Genomic DNA, 16593 nt, shown 5'->3' on the forward strand with positions numbered 1-16593 from the left:
ATGCATAAATTTTGTCTTTTGTTAATTTCTTGATGATTGATCAAGTAGCTTGATTAATTGTGGTGGTTCTTTGAAATGATCGATTTCCCGGGTTTGGGATTTTTTGAGTGTCGATATATGGATGTAAGGGTTGTTGTCCTCTGAAAATCAAGTTGTTTGACAATCTCAGTGAGAGAGGTTTGGACTGGAAACCAGGGTTGCTTATAACTTGCCCATCTTTCTTGCTTTCTTTGACATTCATAGTACTTTTGAATTCCTCACTTTGCAGGATTATGGTTTGTGCTGCTACTGCTTTGTTTGAATTGGGTTGTTTCAGGTACATATTTTTAAAACTTGCTCAAGCTAATTCTGATATAAAGCTAATGTCTTTACGTTTTTTGGGTTATGATTGTGATTCATCCATGATTTTCACTGCTGGCTTATTTGGCCTCTTCAGTTCTCACCCAAAAAAAGAAAAAGGCTTCTTTTGCTGAAAGTGATTCCTGTTTAATAAATTATTTTTTCACCACTCTCAATCCAAATATTGATTTCTGCTTCATTTTCTTCTTTAGATGCTTGAGTTTAAATCTTGAGGAAACAGCTCTAAAAGGTCATGCAATTTTTGCATATCAGTACAGTCCCTGTGTTGTTTTTACTGCTATTGGTTATAGTTTGCTAAATGGAGGTTATCTCTTGCTTTAAAAATTTAACACATTTTTGTTACCATAAGATATATTGGCAGCTGCAGATCATTTAATTAGAATAACTTCCTTGAAACTTGCAATAGTTTTATTTTTTATTTCATGTTTATGGTTTAGGAGAGTAAAATTGGGCAGTCTAATTCCATTTTAAGAAGCATAACTATCTTCCTTTAGTTTTCTCTTCCACAATATTTAAATTTTCTTTTTGAATGAGTGAAGTCAGTGGATGCTTAGCACAACTGGTTTTTTGTGCTAAAATTATCATTGTTGCAGGTAAATGTTAGCAAGTCAAATCATCTACATAAATTCTTTTTCTTGAAGCCTGGCTACTATTGCAAAAAGTTAGAATTGAGCTTTAGCTAATTAATTATTAAGTTTGGAGGAACAAGACCAAGGTTAGATTTCTGTCTTTCTTTTATAGTTTCTTCAAACTGATTATCATTTAAAGTTTTCTATGCTTTGGATTCATCTGTTTCTTTTACTTTGACTTTGTATTCTAAGCCTCTTCTTTAGTTTGTTCTGCAAAACAATCCTCAATAAATAAAAATGATTACCTCCTATGTTTAACATACAAAGTTTCTTAAACTAACAATGCAGTAATTACATATTTACAGTGACTATGATTTGACTGTGTTTGTAAATGCTCAAGGGGAAGCTAATGAGGTCAGAATCAATAAAATGCCAAATGGTCTTCTCGGCTTTCAGGTTGTTGTTTGATGCAGTTTATTTTCCCCATTTTTCATCCATCAATTCCGATTTCAAAAATCGCATGAGTACTTTACAGGCCTGAAAAACCTTTGCTCACATCCTATTTTCGTTTCATGTTATTGTCTAATTCAGTGGTTAAAGGAAATGAATCCTAATCGTGCATGTTTACTTACTGATAAAACTAAATTGCCTAAATTTTTTGCTTCTATGTTCATCAGAACCCAACACATGAATGAAGCAAAAATGTAATGAAATCTGCAGTTCTAATGAAGGACACTTGAACTGTCAAATCTTTTAGTCCACATCCACCTAATCCTGATAGAGGTCAGTCTCTTTGCCTATAATTGAATTTTTTTAATCTTCTTTTATTAATGAGAAGCACAACCAATTTAAAGTATTATTTCTCATCTAACAGATATTATGGTCTCCAGTTCAAGAATTGACTCCTTTGCTCTCTAGGATGTAACTACAACTCAGCCTCCAAAAACACGCTCTCACAGCTCTGTATGACAAATTTGTAATGTCTTGATGTATTGAGTAAGTTACATCTTTATAGTAAGGTGATTTTATTTCAAGAGACTTCATCCTGCTAAGCTATAAAAATTAATTTATGTAGGCCAACTGCTGTGATTAAAGAGGCCCATCTTACCCCACCAGCAAAGCATTCGATCCGTTAAAAAGTGTGTTTCTGATTATAGTTGTTATTCGGTTCTTCTCTACTCTTCATTCAGATTTCAACCTCATTCTTTTTTTCCCTCTCCCTTCATTTCCAAGCTGCTTCAAGTAGCGTCCTTAATCTTAAAGTTGAAGTATCCATTTAGGACAAGTATGCACATGTAATAGCAGCAATGATACAAATAGTTAAATGTGAGATAACTTCTAACGAAGTTAAATCATGTAAAGTGATATCAATTCTGAAATTTGATCATCAGCTATTTTACCCTACAGGGCCTGAACTCATGTCCACAAAGAAAGGAAAGTTTGTTTGATTTTGAAGTTATTGATTTTGGTCAGAAATTCATCAAGCTAATTTGTCTGTCTCTAATGCAATCCCCATAATCATCTTAACTCAAATCATACTTACTTTTTGACACTATCATCACACCACCATATCTGACTTCATAACTTCCAGTCGTGTCATACATTCTGATACTTCAAATCACAAACAAATCCTCTGCATAACTCCTTTTTTTTCTTTTTCCTTCCAGGCCCACATCAGTCATTCTCGCAGGTAATTCCTGTAGTATGCATGGAATCAAATTTCTTAGCTACAACTTTGAATTCTATCAATACCAATAAATCTATTAATTTTTGTATCTGGAAGAAGAAAACAGAAGAAGAAGGAAGAAAAGAAGAAGAGGGGAACAGGAACATCTCAACGAGATCATCAACCTCAGCAGTCCAATACTAAGGTAAACTAATTCAATTTCTTGGTGCTTGAATCTTGAATTTCTTTTCATGATTGATCAAGTAGTTTGATTGTTGTCATTCTTCGAATTCTGCATTTTATAGTCGTAGCTGTCCAACAAGTATGGAGTCTTCTAAAAAACTCCATAACTCTATAATTGACGATGAAACCAAGTTATTCCCTTCTGTTAAACATGATGTATCCATTACTGTAATCGAAACAAGCTCTCATATTTTGGACATATGAGTACGTAAGACATATACATTTATGTGATTGATAGTATTGATCACGTTAACAATTGAAATTAATGTATATATCAAATTAACTGTTATGTGTTTACTTTGCCGTTACAGATTTAACACAGTCACAACATTTGCTAAAAAAAAGTTCTCCAGTGATAACATTCAAATAAGAAACTGGTACATACCATTTTCTCCATTGCTTTTATCTTTTAAATCTATGAATTCAAAGATTAATACTCTTTTGTAATCTTTCCTTCAAGTAAATTGCAAAAAAAAAAAACATCAACTAAATTCAAGAAAATTTCTTAAATATGAATTGTCAAATTTGATGACCAACTATTCTACCTTGCAGATACTGGTTTAAACAAGAAGGAAATCTCAAAGAGCTGATATCTTGAAGCCAACATCCATCAGACACTTCTCATTATCTTCTTTCACTCATTGTTTTAGTAAAATGTACACACAAATTTTGATTTAAACTTATTGATTGTGGTGAGAATTTTGTGTAAATGAAACAATTGGTATTCAATTTTTTCTTTATTGTTGAACATAAAGATTCCAATATGTAATCTTATAAAATCAATCATATTATCATTTATAAGTGCGATTACTTTGTTAAACGGTAGCATATGATAATAATAATTCCCGCAGCAAAGCGCGCGCACACTGGCTCGTATACATAAACTAAAACCATGAAAGGTGAATATGGAGGTGGTGACACCAAGAGTGAAACCCAAAACATGTTCTCGAAGCTTCACCATCATAACAACCCACAATCTCATCCTCACCCTCACCACCCCCAGCGGCAGTACCACCACCATTTCTCCAACCCGTTTCAGATAACCCCAGTCCGCGAATGTCAGCTCCAGACTTCTGAAGTCGTCCGCAGGCCCAGGGGCCGCCCTCCCGGCTCCAAGAACAAGCCCAAGCCGCCCGTCATCATAACCCGGGACACCGAGCCCGCCATGAGCCCTTACATTCTTTAAGTCCCCGGCGGAAGCGACGTTGTCCAGGCCGTCTCCCGATTCTGCTGCCGCAAGAACATCGGCCTCGTCATCCTCACCGGCTCCGGAACCGTCGCCAACGTCACTCTACTTCAGCCGTCGACGACTCCAGGAGCTACTGTTACCTTCCACGGCCGCTTCGACATCCTCTCGATCTCCGCCACGTTCCATTTTTGAAGAGGAGTTCCAGACAAAAAGCAAGACAGCGGCAGAAGAAAAGGAAGAAGAGTTGTTGGGTTTAGTGTTTCGGTAGAGTTAGGGATGTTTACCGGGGTTAGTAGGCTGGTAAGAGGTGGTTAGGCTGAGGAGACAACAATGCCAAGTGTCAAAATTTTATAGGGAGACAGGGAAGGGGATAGGGAAATGGGGACAGAAGATTTGAAGCCATGGTTGCATTATCTTCTGGACATCTAGTCATTAAAATTCTCAGTGTCCATATTCAGCTAGCAAATCTACAGAGCAAGATCAGATATACTATATTCATGTCAGGAAGCTCCGTCGTCTCATCATCAGTATGGGGGTTATTCTTGTTCATCTTTGGGCTGTGTGTTCTGGTAGAAGCTCAAGCTCCTTCTTCTCAACCTTCTCAAGCTCCTAGTTCTCAACCTCAAGCTACCACTGATCCATTTGAAGGTTAGTTTCTTGTTCTTTCTTTGTTAATAGAAGAATTAGCAGTACGTGCATGCATGGCAAGATAGATATCCATTGGGGTGTGTGTGTTTGGTGGGGTGGTAAGGCATTGGTCTCATATATAAGAGGTCAGGAGTTCGAGCCCCATCAAGGGTGGGAATGGGGTGTGGTTTTTTAAAAAAGAAAAGAAAAAAAAAGATAGATATCCATTTATCTACAGGAAAATATAAGATCCTGTAAATTCAATCTTTGACATCACTTAATGTACTCTATTGGAATGGTCTTCATTTTTTTTTCCCCTTTTGTTGATTGAAATGCTTCATTGGAAAATTTCATTTGCACATTCTGTCAATTATTTCAAATATTTTTTTTTCATTCTCCACAATACCGTGAAAGTAAAGAAACGCTAAAGCAAAAATTAACACTCTAAATTTTTCATTCAGTGATATATATCGAAAAATGAGTCATATAAGTCATCCTTCAAAAGGGATTATATAGTTAAAATCACTGATTAAATACTCTTGGATCTGATTTATTTATTTTTTTTAGTTTTTCGATATTCAATTTTGGAGAAAGATACATTGATACTTTGAACCTTGGTAATCTACACATAGCATTAGCTAATCAAGGTGTATATCTTCAAACAATATATTCATGGATCCTCTTGCATTCCAAAAATTTCGATGTATATCAAGGGAGTGTAATAAGCTAACTCATAAATTGTATTACGCCAATAACTAATTCTCATGATACCAATCTCCCCCGATATTAAATTTTTTTTTTAGTGAATAAAATAGGTTTCGACCATCTTTCAATTAGTTTGAATAAACTAGATCGATTTCAGTCATTTATCTTTCCATTGGTCATATAAGGGCTAAAGTGCTCAGTTAGAAAGTTACAAACTTGATCGGTTCCAAAGCTCGATTTTAAAACTAGGAGAGTAATGTGCTTAGGAGAGAGAGATCTGCACTTCGGCGTGAAAGGAAGAGAAGAATAAGATAGACGGATAGAGAATAGAAAAAGACAAGCTAGCTTTGTTGTTTGTTGTAGACCATTGGATATGAAAATGAAGAGTAATGTGCTTGGGAGAGGATCCGGGTCCTTTTCCAACAACAATAGATTGACAACGTCAAGGGTCAATTGTGTCACTTCACCAAGTCCTTCCTCCTTCCAATTCAAACACTCGGAAACGTTTGTGATTGACTGATCGAGTGATCGTCTGATCCAGCAAGAAACACTTGACACGGGTACGTGATGAGAAAATTGAAAGGATTATGAGACCAAAAGGAGATGAGGAGGACCTGTGGGGGGGTGGAAACTAGTTTTCAACAGAGAGTTATCAACGATTGGCTTCTTGTTTTATATTGATTTAGAGAAGAATGGGTTCTGAAAAGACATTCTTTGCTTCAACACAATTCTCCTCTAGATAAAAAACAATGAGCCATTCGTTGAGATTTTCTAATTTTCAATCTGTTTCTGCTAGACTATATTAACTCCATTAATTTAACTTGCTGCTGCAGCGAGAGCTCTGAATTCAGTCTTTCAAAAATGGAAAATTGCACCCAAACAGAGGCAATGGAACATAAGCGGAGAACCATGCAGTGGAGCAGCCATAGACCCCTTCATCTTTGCCAGTAATGACTCCTACAACCCCTTAATCAAATGTGTCTGTTCCAACTTCACTTGCCACATTACTGAACTGTATGTAGTTCTGTCTCCGACTCTTGTTTTAACTTCAATGCCACTCTAAGGAGCTTCAAATTTATCATCAAGATCACACCTTTTGCAGGAAAGTTTATGGCTTGGACGTTATTGGTGAACTCCCAGAAGAGCTTTGGAGTTTGACTTCCCTCACCAGCCTGTATGGATTGTTTTACTAATGTTAATTGGTTTGGATTTGCATTAGTGAGGCCAAGAAAAAGCGCCCAAGTTGTAAACTTGCTCCAATTTTTTTTTTTTTCTTTACAGGAATTTGGCCCAGAATTACTTGACAGGACCTCTCTCTCCATCAATTGGAAATCTTACCGACATGCAATACTTGTAAGCAGTCTAACTCATTTGGAAAGCTTATCCTCTGACCACTAGCATTATGATATTTTTCTTCTTTGGTGTTCATGATAAAAATCGTTCTTTTATTTCTAGGAGCCTTGGCATTAATTCATTATCAGGCGAGATACCGAAGGAACTCGGGAAGCTCACTGATTTAATATCATTGTAAGTTCTTGTATTTTGGAGCCTCAGAAATATCTGACAATTTTTCCATTTTATGTTGTTCGAAATCACTGAATATTGGCAGTTATTTGAATCTGTAGACCAAGAGAACATTCCCCTATGATGCTTTTGCCTCCTTCTTAAATTATGACAGCTTCTTCATATGCATCTTTTTTTCTGTTTTGAATCTAAGTTGGGACTTATCTTTGGAATATATTGCCGATTTAGTAACCTGCCAATTCAAGTTAATAGTGTTACTTGGTTTTAAGAATGGCACTATTCTCTGGTGGCTTATTCCTTCATCTACTTAATCTTGCTTATCTGAATCTCTACACAACAAGATCTAGGGGAAGCTTTAACTCATTACTTGTCAATAATGCAGGGCTTTTGGGACAAACAACTTTTCTGGTCCCCTGCCATCTGAGCTAGGGAATTTGACAAAATTAGAACAGATGTAAGTTCGATATTTTGTTGATTTGCTTTTCATAGCTGAAGTGGGATACCAAGGCTTCTATCTGTGAACTTTTTTGAAAGCATCTACTATGACAATGCACTTCTTTGGGAAACTTGTTGTCACCTTTCTTATTGACTTTGGTTGCTAGGGAGGTGAAATTGGGCTGCCTCTAGGAGGTAGCTGTAGGGTAGTGAGTAGCTACAAAATTACTAACTTGTTATTTTCGCATTCCTTTTGGTGTGGCCAAGAAATTAAGATGTCGATGAGAATATTTTCATGGAAAGGGATGGAGGAATGAAAGAAAGGCTGTTTAATCAACTGAGAACTGGTGTTGCACACAAGGAGAAAGGTGGGGAACCTGGTGAATGAAAATGTGGCCTTTCTTGGGAAATGGTTATGGAGATTCAAGGAGGAAAGGGGAGTCATTAGTTTATGCTCTCATTAAAAGAAAAAGTGTCTGCCTGCTAATGGCTGTGATTTCGGTATTGTTTCAACAAGGTTCATGCCCAAGTTCTGGAAACATACTTAGCAGGGCATCAACTGTTTTTCTGCTTGCTGCATAGTTGTAATGGGGAATTGGGAAGACTGAGGTTTTTAGATAATATATGGGTTGGGGAAACTGCCTTTTGCCAATCTTTTCCTCATTTCATATAGATTATCCCAACATCATAGTTTTTCATTTCCTAGCGTGTTTGTATGTATTAATTCATCTATCCTTCCTTTGATCTGGGCCTATGGGTTTTGAAGGAATTTGAATGATTGGGAAGTCACAGAACTCTTGTCTTTATTAAATCCATTAGAGAGTGTACTGTTGGTTTCATCTATACCAGATAGGAGGAAGTGGTTGCTGCAGTCTTCAGAGATTGGAGTTTTTCTTGTAAATTTTGTTCTAGACATTTGATGGAGAACGCTTGTGTTATTCGAGTTATCCCCTTCCTTGGGTATGAGTTATTGCTCATGGGAAGACTGATCTGTTATCTAGTTCAGAAGAGAAGAACTTTTTGTCTTTCATCTCATTGGTTTGTGATGTGCAAAGCTGGAGCTCAGGGTGGGAATTACCTGTTCTTATATTTCCATTTGCTGTTTCTTGTCGGACAAGATTGTTTTGGGGAGGCTGGATGCTCAGCTACTTGTTAGGCTTTTTTTAGTAAAGGGCACAATTTTTCAGTGGGTCTTAGAAAGGAGTGTGCTTGGAAGATGTGCTATGATGGCTATCTTCTGGGTTATTTCAATGGAAAGAATTCTTGAGGATATGAAGGGGCAAAGGGGCTCAAAATCTGTGGAGATGGTTTGATTCTGCACTTCTTTTTGGGCTTCTGTTTCTAGAAAACTCAGGGAATTGTTCAAATTGTAGTTTAGCTGTTGTTTAGTTCATTAGAATTTGGTTTTGTTGTTGTTGGTACTGTCCTTTTCTTTTGCTTGCTTCTTCAGTTGTAGGTTTGTAAGTTTAATAAATTTTTTATCCATTAATCTGTTCTCCTTATTAATGAGTTTAACATTCAGCTGTTCTTTAGTGAGAATTGGCATCTATTAACTCATGATTTGTAAAACATTTTCACATTGCGACAACTGTTTGATAGTTTATTATTGTCATCTTGGCAGTTACATTGATAGTTCTGGAGCTGGTGGCGCAATTCCATCAACATTTGCTAATCTACAAAGCTTGAAGACAGTGTGAGAACTTCAGGAATCTGTTTATTTTCCACGAACTAAAAAATCCATTAAATAATAATTCAAAAAGAATTATTGTTTGAATATCTTATTAGATTATTACTTTTGTTTGTTGCAGTTGGGCATCAGACAATGAATTCACTGGCAGGATACCAGACTTCATAGGAAATTGGTCAAGTCTTACAACCTTGTAAGATGCTCTAATTATATGCTTTTTGTTATTTTTATTACCATTCAGTTGCAGGTAAATGACACCAGCTTTATCCTATAGTCAGATTCTATGCATTCAGCGTTGTTGAGAAAATTTAATTGCATATATATACTCCATTAACACTTGGTTATTTGCTTTGTTAGGTTGTTTCATGGTAATTCTTTTGAAGGTCCTATTCCATTGACACTTTCCAATCTGTCATCTCTAACAGAGCTGTGAGTATCTGTCTATGCATGTATCTGTTATTTGTGACCTTTTGTTTGTCTATGCATTTCTACAGAGCTAACCATCTCATGGATGATATATATATGATATATATATATAGGCGTATCAGTGATGTATCTAATGGTAATAGGAGCTCTTCTCTTGGATTTATAAAGAATATGAAGTCTCTGAATATCTTGTAAGGCAATCTTTCTCTTTAACATTTGAATGTGTCACAACATCTGGATCATATTTCTATTTTCTTGTCTATTTTCCTTCTCGAATTTTATATGACATTATGGTTTGACATCGTACAGAGTGCTGAGGAATAACCATATTTCTGACGTAATTCCTTCCTACATTGGAGATTACCAACGTTTGTCTCAGCTGTAAGCTTTTGTCTTTAAACAAATCCAAAGAACTCAACGTGGTTTTTTGATGGTACCATATCCTAAAGGCAACACTGTGATCCTCTTCCCTCGAATAATCTAGTAATGTATATAAAGTTAACTGCTAAAAGTTTGTGGGGGGTGATTTTGACACCATTTTTCTCCATTTCCACTCCACCCTCCTTTTTCTTTGTATTGTTTTTGTATGTTTCTGAATATCTACGTTTGCATTTTCTTATTCACTCTTGGCAGTAACTATCTTTTCATGTTATTGTTACATTCTAAACACAAAAGTGAAAGGTAAAGTTTGGAAATTTTAACACTAAATATTAAACAACAATTAAAAAAGAGAGTAGTGCAAGTGAAGAGTAGGGGAGTGTGAAAAGCTTAAATTCTTTTATAATGAGAGTTTACCAGTTTAGTTGTCTCAATTTTTTTTTTTTAGTTAAATTTTGTTATTATTAAGAACTTTTACTACTAGCTGTTGGTGCTTATGCAAGTTTCTTTTTATTACTCTTGCCCCAGGGATTTGAGCTTCAACGATATAACTGGACGAATACCAGACTCGCTGTTTAATTTGAGTTTGCTCAGTATCCTGTAATATATCATGCTCTTCTAATTGTATTATCTTCCTCATAGATGTACTCTTCAAGTATTGAGGTATGTATTTCTGTCTTCAAAATTAGGTTTCTCGGAAACAACAAGTTGAATGGTACCCTTCCTGAATCTAAAAAATCCTCTCTTCACACTGTGTAAGTAATTCGCCATATTTTCTTTTAGCATCATCGTAATGCACTAAAGCTTCAGCTTTCTGATAAATATTTTTCCATTTGATAAAGTCATCTCTATGCTCAAGAACAGGATTTATTTATTTTAGGTGCATCTGAATTGTCCAGTATCACTACATTATAAGATTGGAGGATTCTGAATCCACTTTCCTTTATCTAACTACGTTTGATTTTTTTGGAGAGACCTACTAGACACTAAAGATAGGTTTTCAGTTGATAACCTTCCAGCAGTATCTGAAATATAAAGATGTGGGTTCATGAGAAACATTGATAAACTGAGGTTTTAGATTCAAATGAAAGTACTCATACATCACTGTAAAAATACCTCTGTACGTATTTGATGTTTTTTCTTCATATTTTGTGCAGAGACCTATCTTACAATAATCTAGTCGGGAGATTTCCTTCTTGGGTGAATGAAGAGTATTTACAGCTGTAAGTCCTGATATTTCAGTATATAGTTAGCTTTGTTTTTTATATTTTTTTCCTATATTTTTATTTGTCTTTCTGTTTGCTATATATGCATATGTAAGATCAAGTTGAAAGGTTTCTAGTTTAGTAACTCTGTTTACTTTAATTGTATTACAATTATCTAGTTCATTAGTGATATTCAATCCTACAATCACCAGATTTTTTTTTTTTTTTAGGATGGCTCACACTATATTTTATAAGATGAAATTTACATGGAGAGTTTTCTGGGTGTATTTTGCAGTAACTTAGTTGCCAACAACTTTAGCATCGAAACTTCAAACAGCAGGTGAGTCCTTGCATCTAAGCTCAGTTTTAGTGTTTCAAACATTGATAACGCGTGTGAGAATTGAATGTTACTTACAGTATAAATCTGTCATTTTTGTTTTTTGTTTCTTTTGGTTAATAAGGTAGTGGGGATTTGAGACTACTATTGTAATGCTCCTGTCTCAGGCTGCACTACTACTTGTTATCAAACAAATGACTAGCACATTCCTCTTCAAGTGTTTTAAATTTTTAATATTCTTTTTACTTTTTATTTCAGTGTTCTGCCTTCAGGTTTGATTTGTCTTCAAAAAAACTTTCCCTGCATTCGCGGCCCTGGAATCAGTAAGTGCGGTCAAAGCCTTGTATGATTTAAACAGTGCAAGTTAAACTGCCTCTCAGAAAATTTCAAACATAAAACCAAAAAAAAGTCTCTGCGACCATTGTATGATACGTACCTCTTCTGAATCTCTGTGCAGATTATAATTTTGGGATCAAATGTGGTGGTCCTCAGGTTAGATCTTCCAATGGAATTGTGTATGACAAGGAAAATGAGACCCTTGGTCCAGCTACATATATGGTCAATGACGAGAACAGATGGGGAGTTAGCAACACTGGAATTTTCACTCGGAGCAATAACAATCAGTATACAATTAACTCCTCCCTTCAATTCACAAGTACTTTAGATTCTGTGCTATTCCAAACTGCAAGACTCTCTGCTTCGTCACTAAGATATTATGGCTTGGGGCTTCAGAATGGTAATTACACCGTGAACCTCCAATTTGCAGAACAAGTTATCCTAGATTCTACTTCTTGGAGAAGTCTTGGGAGACGTGTTTTTGATATTTATATTCAGGTCAGTATCATTGTAAGGGATTTTCTATTATTAATATATTCTGAATTCCTGTGATTTGCTTTGCTTTCTTTAAATTAGTGAAGCTGTAACTTTTTTTCTGGCTCATGAGTTTAGATTCCCTTGGTTTAAGAGATGTTGAACTACATCAAGTATTTCAATGTATGATAAATTTATCAATTGTATTTATCATTCAGGTCACCGTGCAATATGCTATTTCATTTACTGTCTGAAACTCAGATCTCTAACCTACATCCATATCCAATCTCAATGTTTTGATAATTAGGGAAAAACATAGTGAATCCAATTTGTGTCTGCCGTCTCGTGTCTTCAGCAAATGTAATCAGCCAGTTATGATTTTCATATGTCTATATTTAGGGTATCCTGGTTTTGAAGGATTTTGATATACGAAAGGAGGCAGGGGCATCTCTCCTACCTCTTCGGAAGGAATACAAGGCTCATGTTTCAGAGAACTACCTTGAAATCCATCTCTTTTGGGCTGGAAAGGGGACTTGTTGTGTACCTGTTCCTGGTACTTATGGACCTGCTATTTCAGCCATCAGGGCCACACCAGGTAATAATATAATGTGGAAATTTCTGTTGCAATTTAGGATATTTAGCTGTGGTGTTTCATAAATTGGTTTCATGCTGTTGACTTCTAGAATTTTGTACAGATTTCATTCCTGATGACAATAACAATAATACAAATGAAAAGAAGATTAGGACATGGTTGATTGTGGGGTTTGCTATTGGTGGTGGAGTTTTACTTCTGGTGATGTCAATTTTCCTTATTGTTCGAAGAAGAAAAAGCCCCAAATCCTGTGATGATGAAGGTAATCTGTTATTTCTATTGTTTATCCATGAAAGTTTGACTTCTCAAAAGCTGTGTGAGAATTGATGCCAGAGTAAGAAAAAAATGAGCAAACTGATTACGAGACAAACAGGCTTACAAACGTAATAGTGCTTTTGGTTGAGTTGGCAGAGCTGCTAGGAATAGATGTTGGACGACTCGCTATCAGTTATTCTGAACTAAAGACAGCTACAAATGACTTCGATCCATCGAATAAACTTGGAGAGGGAGGATTTGGTCCTGTGTACAAAGTGAGTTATTATTCTAATGAATGAGTGGTGTGGCTGCACAATGTCAATTCCTTAATGGCCGGTCACTCATTGCAATTTGATATACCTGTAAAACTTCCAAGTATTTATTGCATATGCCTGATCAAAACCATGACATCTTGAAACATCACACATTTTGAATCTTTCTTCTGATTTCCAATCTGAAATTATCTTTGTTCCTAGAAAAGATGATCTCCTTCTATTTATGGCAGCTATGTCCACCTCACCATGAGACTATATTTGTGATTGGTAATCTGTCGAGTGTTTCAATCCCTTAAAAGTAGTATGATATGGTCAAATGAAAAGGAGCATTATCAGAAAAAGTATTGAAGAGCATAAGACCATATGCATCAATAAAGATTTATTACAAGTATCATAGGGTCATAGCAGATGCATCTCTTGTAATTGCCAGTAGATTCATAAAAATGTAGAAATGTAGATTCATAAACTATCGTGTTACGAAAGTAAGTGTGAGAGTTATGTTATGATGCATATAAAAATGTAGATTCAGAAACTATCGTGTTACAAAAGTAAGTGTGAGAGTTATGTTATGATGCATATGCACATTTCTAGAAGGGGGCTCAGTTAGTTGTGGACATCTGCACTTTGATGACAACTCAGGGATGTGTCCACTTAGACATGATGATAAACGGCTTCTGTAGATGTAGTACAACTGATGTAGAGCTCTATTTATTCCATTGATATAGAGTTCTATCGATTCTAATGTGTGTGTTCAACAGAGATTACACATGTATATAGATATAGTGCCTGTCCAACCCATCAAACACGCTAGTTTCTGAAGTTTAATTGTCACTTAACCATATTGAGTATATGTCAATCTTTTCTGACCTCATTAATTTTGCAATTTTTAGGGATTACTTAATGATGGAAGAGTTATTGCCGTGAAGCAATTGTCTGCAGCATCCCATCAAGGAAAGAACCAGTTTATAACTGAGATTGCTACTATATCAGCAGTGCAACACAATAACCTAGTGACTTTGTATGGATTCTGCACTGAGGGAGATAAACGACTCCTTGTGTATGAGTATCTAGTGAACAAGAGTCTTGATCAAGCACTATTTGGTATGAGAATAAGACTTACCTGCTGTAGAAATGATTTAATATAAGACATTTTAAAGATTTAAAATATGGCTAATTTAAAGCAGGAGAAAGAGGTTTGAATCTAGATTGGTCCACACGGTTTGGTATATGCATGGGAGTAGCTAGAGGTTTGAACTATCTTCATGAGGAATCAAGGCTTCGAATTGTACACAGAGATGTGAAGGCCAGTAATATTCTGCTCGATTCTGAACTCATCCCCAAAATATCAGATTTTGGTTTAGCCAAGCTTTATGATAGTAAAAAGACCCACATGAGTACCCAGGTTGCTGGGACACTGTATGATCTTAAAACTTTGTACCCTCTATTTTTCTAATCAAATATTATTGTTTTCCATTTCCTTTTGTTCTAAAGTATGTTAAGTTTATGCTAAGTGCGCATAATTATCAATGATGCAGTGGGTATCTTGCACCGGAATATGCCATGCGTGGCCATCTTACAGAGAAGACTGATGTCTTTGCCTTCGGTGTTGTGGCTCTAGAAATTGTCAGCGGTAGACCCAATTGTGACACGAGCTTAGACGAAGACAAGATTTATCTTCTTGAATCGGTAAGTTTCTTTTATGTTTTTTGTTTCCTTCCCCAGCCCCTAAATGTTCTATCTTCTAAGCACTTTTCAGTTTTGACTCTTGATATATATATGCATTGCTTCATGATTGTACCTCAACTATTTTCTGCTAATATTGACCCTATAGGAACCTAGGTTCATGGTAACAGTTTTCACGTTTATGATGCTATCATGTTCTTACTTTTTAGGCTTGGGTCTTGCATGAAAGCAAACGTGAAGTTGAACTAGTGGACTCTGGATTATCTGAATTTGACGAGGAAGAAGTGAGACGAGTAATCAACATAGGACTTTTGTGCACTCAAACATCACCAACACTACGACCATCAATGTCTCGTGTGGTGGGAATGCTTTCAGGAGACATTGAAGTGACGATATTAACTTCAAAGCCCGGTTATTTGACAGACTGGAAGTTTGATGATGTAAGTAGTGTAGCCAGCACCATGATGGATATGCCAAGTAACGGAATAAATACTAGCCTTTTCAACTCAACAGCATGTACAAGCTTGATGGGGGATGCACAGCAATCACCTGCAAATTAATGCCACTCATCCCAACTGTTGGATAAGGTAAGTGATTACTTTGAAGAAGGAATTGAATAATGATTGATCTTTTATTAATGTTTAATTTAGGGTAAAACAAATTGAATACACACTTGGATTTTATTTCTTGGCCATGTATGTGTGAAATAAAATGAAATTGTAATTCATTATTTCATTTTCTGCATAACTTGTTCTTTGCCTTAGTGTTCTTATTCTTAAATTTATTGCGAGGTTTTCCATGCTTGCTAGCATGTTGAGTAACACAGCATGAGCAGGGGATACACTTGCTAGAAAAGAAAGTTGGAAATGCTTCATATGTTCCTTCACTGACCTATGACCTTAATTGCAATTTGATAACATGGAAATTCAAAACCATACTGTGCTTGCATTTAAAAGGGCTGCTATTGAACAATGAAATTAAGAACTTGGATTGATTTAGTTGAACTGAGACAATAAATGATTTCGATTCCTTGGATGCACTGAAGTTTATTTACTATACACAAACTCACCCAGCTGACAAATATACCGAGCTCTGCCATAAAAGGAAAGGACTATATTCTAGCAATGCCTAATTTGAAAATGATAAGCTAGTGAATTGATACCTAATGATTCAATACTTCTACACAAGTTCTGCAATAGACGTGTAAGTCCCTAAGACACCTGCTAAGGTTCCAATTACAATTATATATTCCCACGCTGCTAATTAGTTTGTAGTTCCAGTTCCTATAGGAATTAGAAAGTTTGAGATAGCACAAGCATGGGAGTAGGAATGAAGCGAACACGGTAAAAATTGAAGCAACAATGCTCATGAGGTTCTCAAAGTAAGCGAAAACATAGGCTACAGACTAATTCGATTTTGCTATGCATTTCTAAATGTGCAGACAGACTCCCGGTTTTATTAGAACTTTACTTTAAAGGGTGCTAAATTGACCATGCATACCTTACCGAATTGATCCCTATTTCGCATAGAGATGTATATTGAAGGGATGACTGGATGGCTAAGCTAAGTTAACTTAATAATTAATTTATTCTCACCCAATTACAGAGCTTCATCACTCAATTCTAAT

The 16593-nt window shown here is 35.9% G+C and overlaps 1 protein-coding gene across 3 annotated transcripts; it reads left to right on the forward strand.

Moving 5' to 3' along the window:
- Nucleotides 1-263: 263 nt before the first annotated feature.
- On the forward strand, nt 264-15701 carry LOC112164989 (probable LRR receptor-like serine/threonine-protein kinase At1g56140). 3 transcript variants are annotated; one of them, XM_040506192.1, is made up of 27 exons: nt 264-316; nt 2597-2619; nt 2716-2800; nt 3391-4675; nt 6193-6373; nt 6462-6533; nt 6641-6712; nt 6815-6886; nt 7266-7337; nt 8940-9011; nt 9127-9198; nt 9363-9434; nt 9545-9622; nt 9741-9812; nt 10338-10409; nt 10499-10564; nt 10967-11032; nt 11310-11354; nt 11610-11674; nt 11809-12185; nt 12561-12756; nt 12857-13015; nt 13144-13283; nt 14174-14384; nt 14468-14699; nt 14819-14969; nt 15176-15701. In XM_040506192.1, the coding sequence occupies exons 4-27, from the start codon at nt 4429-4431 to the stop codon at nt 15524-15526; spliced, it is 3213 nt and encodes a 1070-aa protein (XP_040362126.1). In that variant the 5' UTR covers nt 264-316; nt 2597-2619; nt 2716-2800; nt 3391-4428; the 3' UTR covers nt 15527-15701. The 3 variants fall into 3 exon arrangements, with proteins under 3 accessions (XP_040362126.1, XP_024157132.1, XP_024157133.1); XM_024301364.2 differs by having other exon boundaries at nt 13165-13283; nt 14465-14699; XM_024301365.2 differs by having other exon boundaries at nt 13165-13283.
- The last annotated feature ends 892 nt before the right edge of the window (nt 15702-16593 follow it).

Source organism: Rosa chinensis, chromosome 5 (genome assembly GCF_002994745.2).
Source record: "Rosa chinensis cultivar Old Blush chromosome 5, RchiOBHm-V2, whole genome shotgun sequence".
Taxonomy (NCBI): Eukaryota; Viridiplantae; Streptophyta; class Magnoliopsida; order Rosales; family Rosaceae; genus Rosa; species Rosa chinensis.

Bases quoted from the DNA above. Each gene is read 5' to 3' on its own strand.
- LOC112164989 (XM_040506192.1), top strand. From the start codon at position 4,429: ATGGTTGCATTATCTTCTGGACATCTAGTCATTAAAATTCTCAGTGTC. The intron at 6,713-6,814 runs GTAAGCAGTCTA...TTTTATTTCTAG, and splicing joins CTTACCGACATGCAATACTT to GAGCCTTGGCATTAATTCAT. The intron at 6,887-7,265 runs GTAAGTTCTTGT...TCAATAATGCAG, and splicing joins CTCACTGATTTAATATCATT to GGCTTTTGGGACAAACAACT.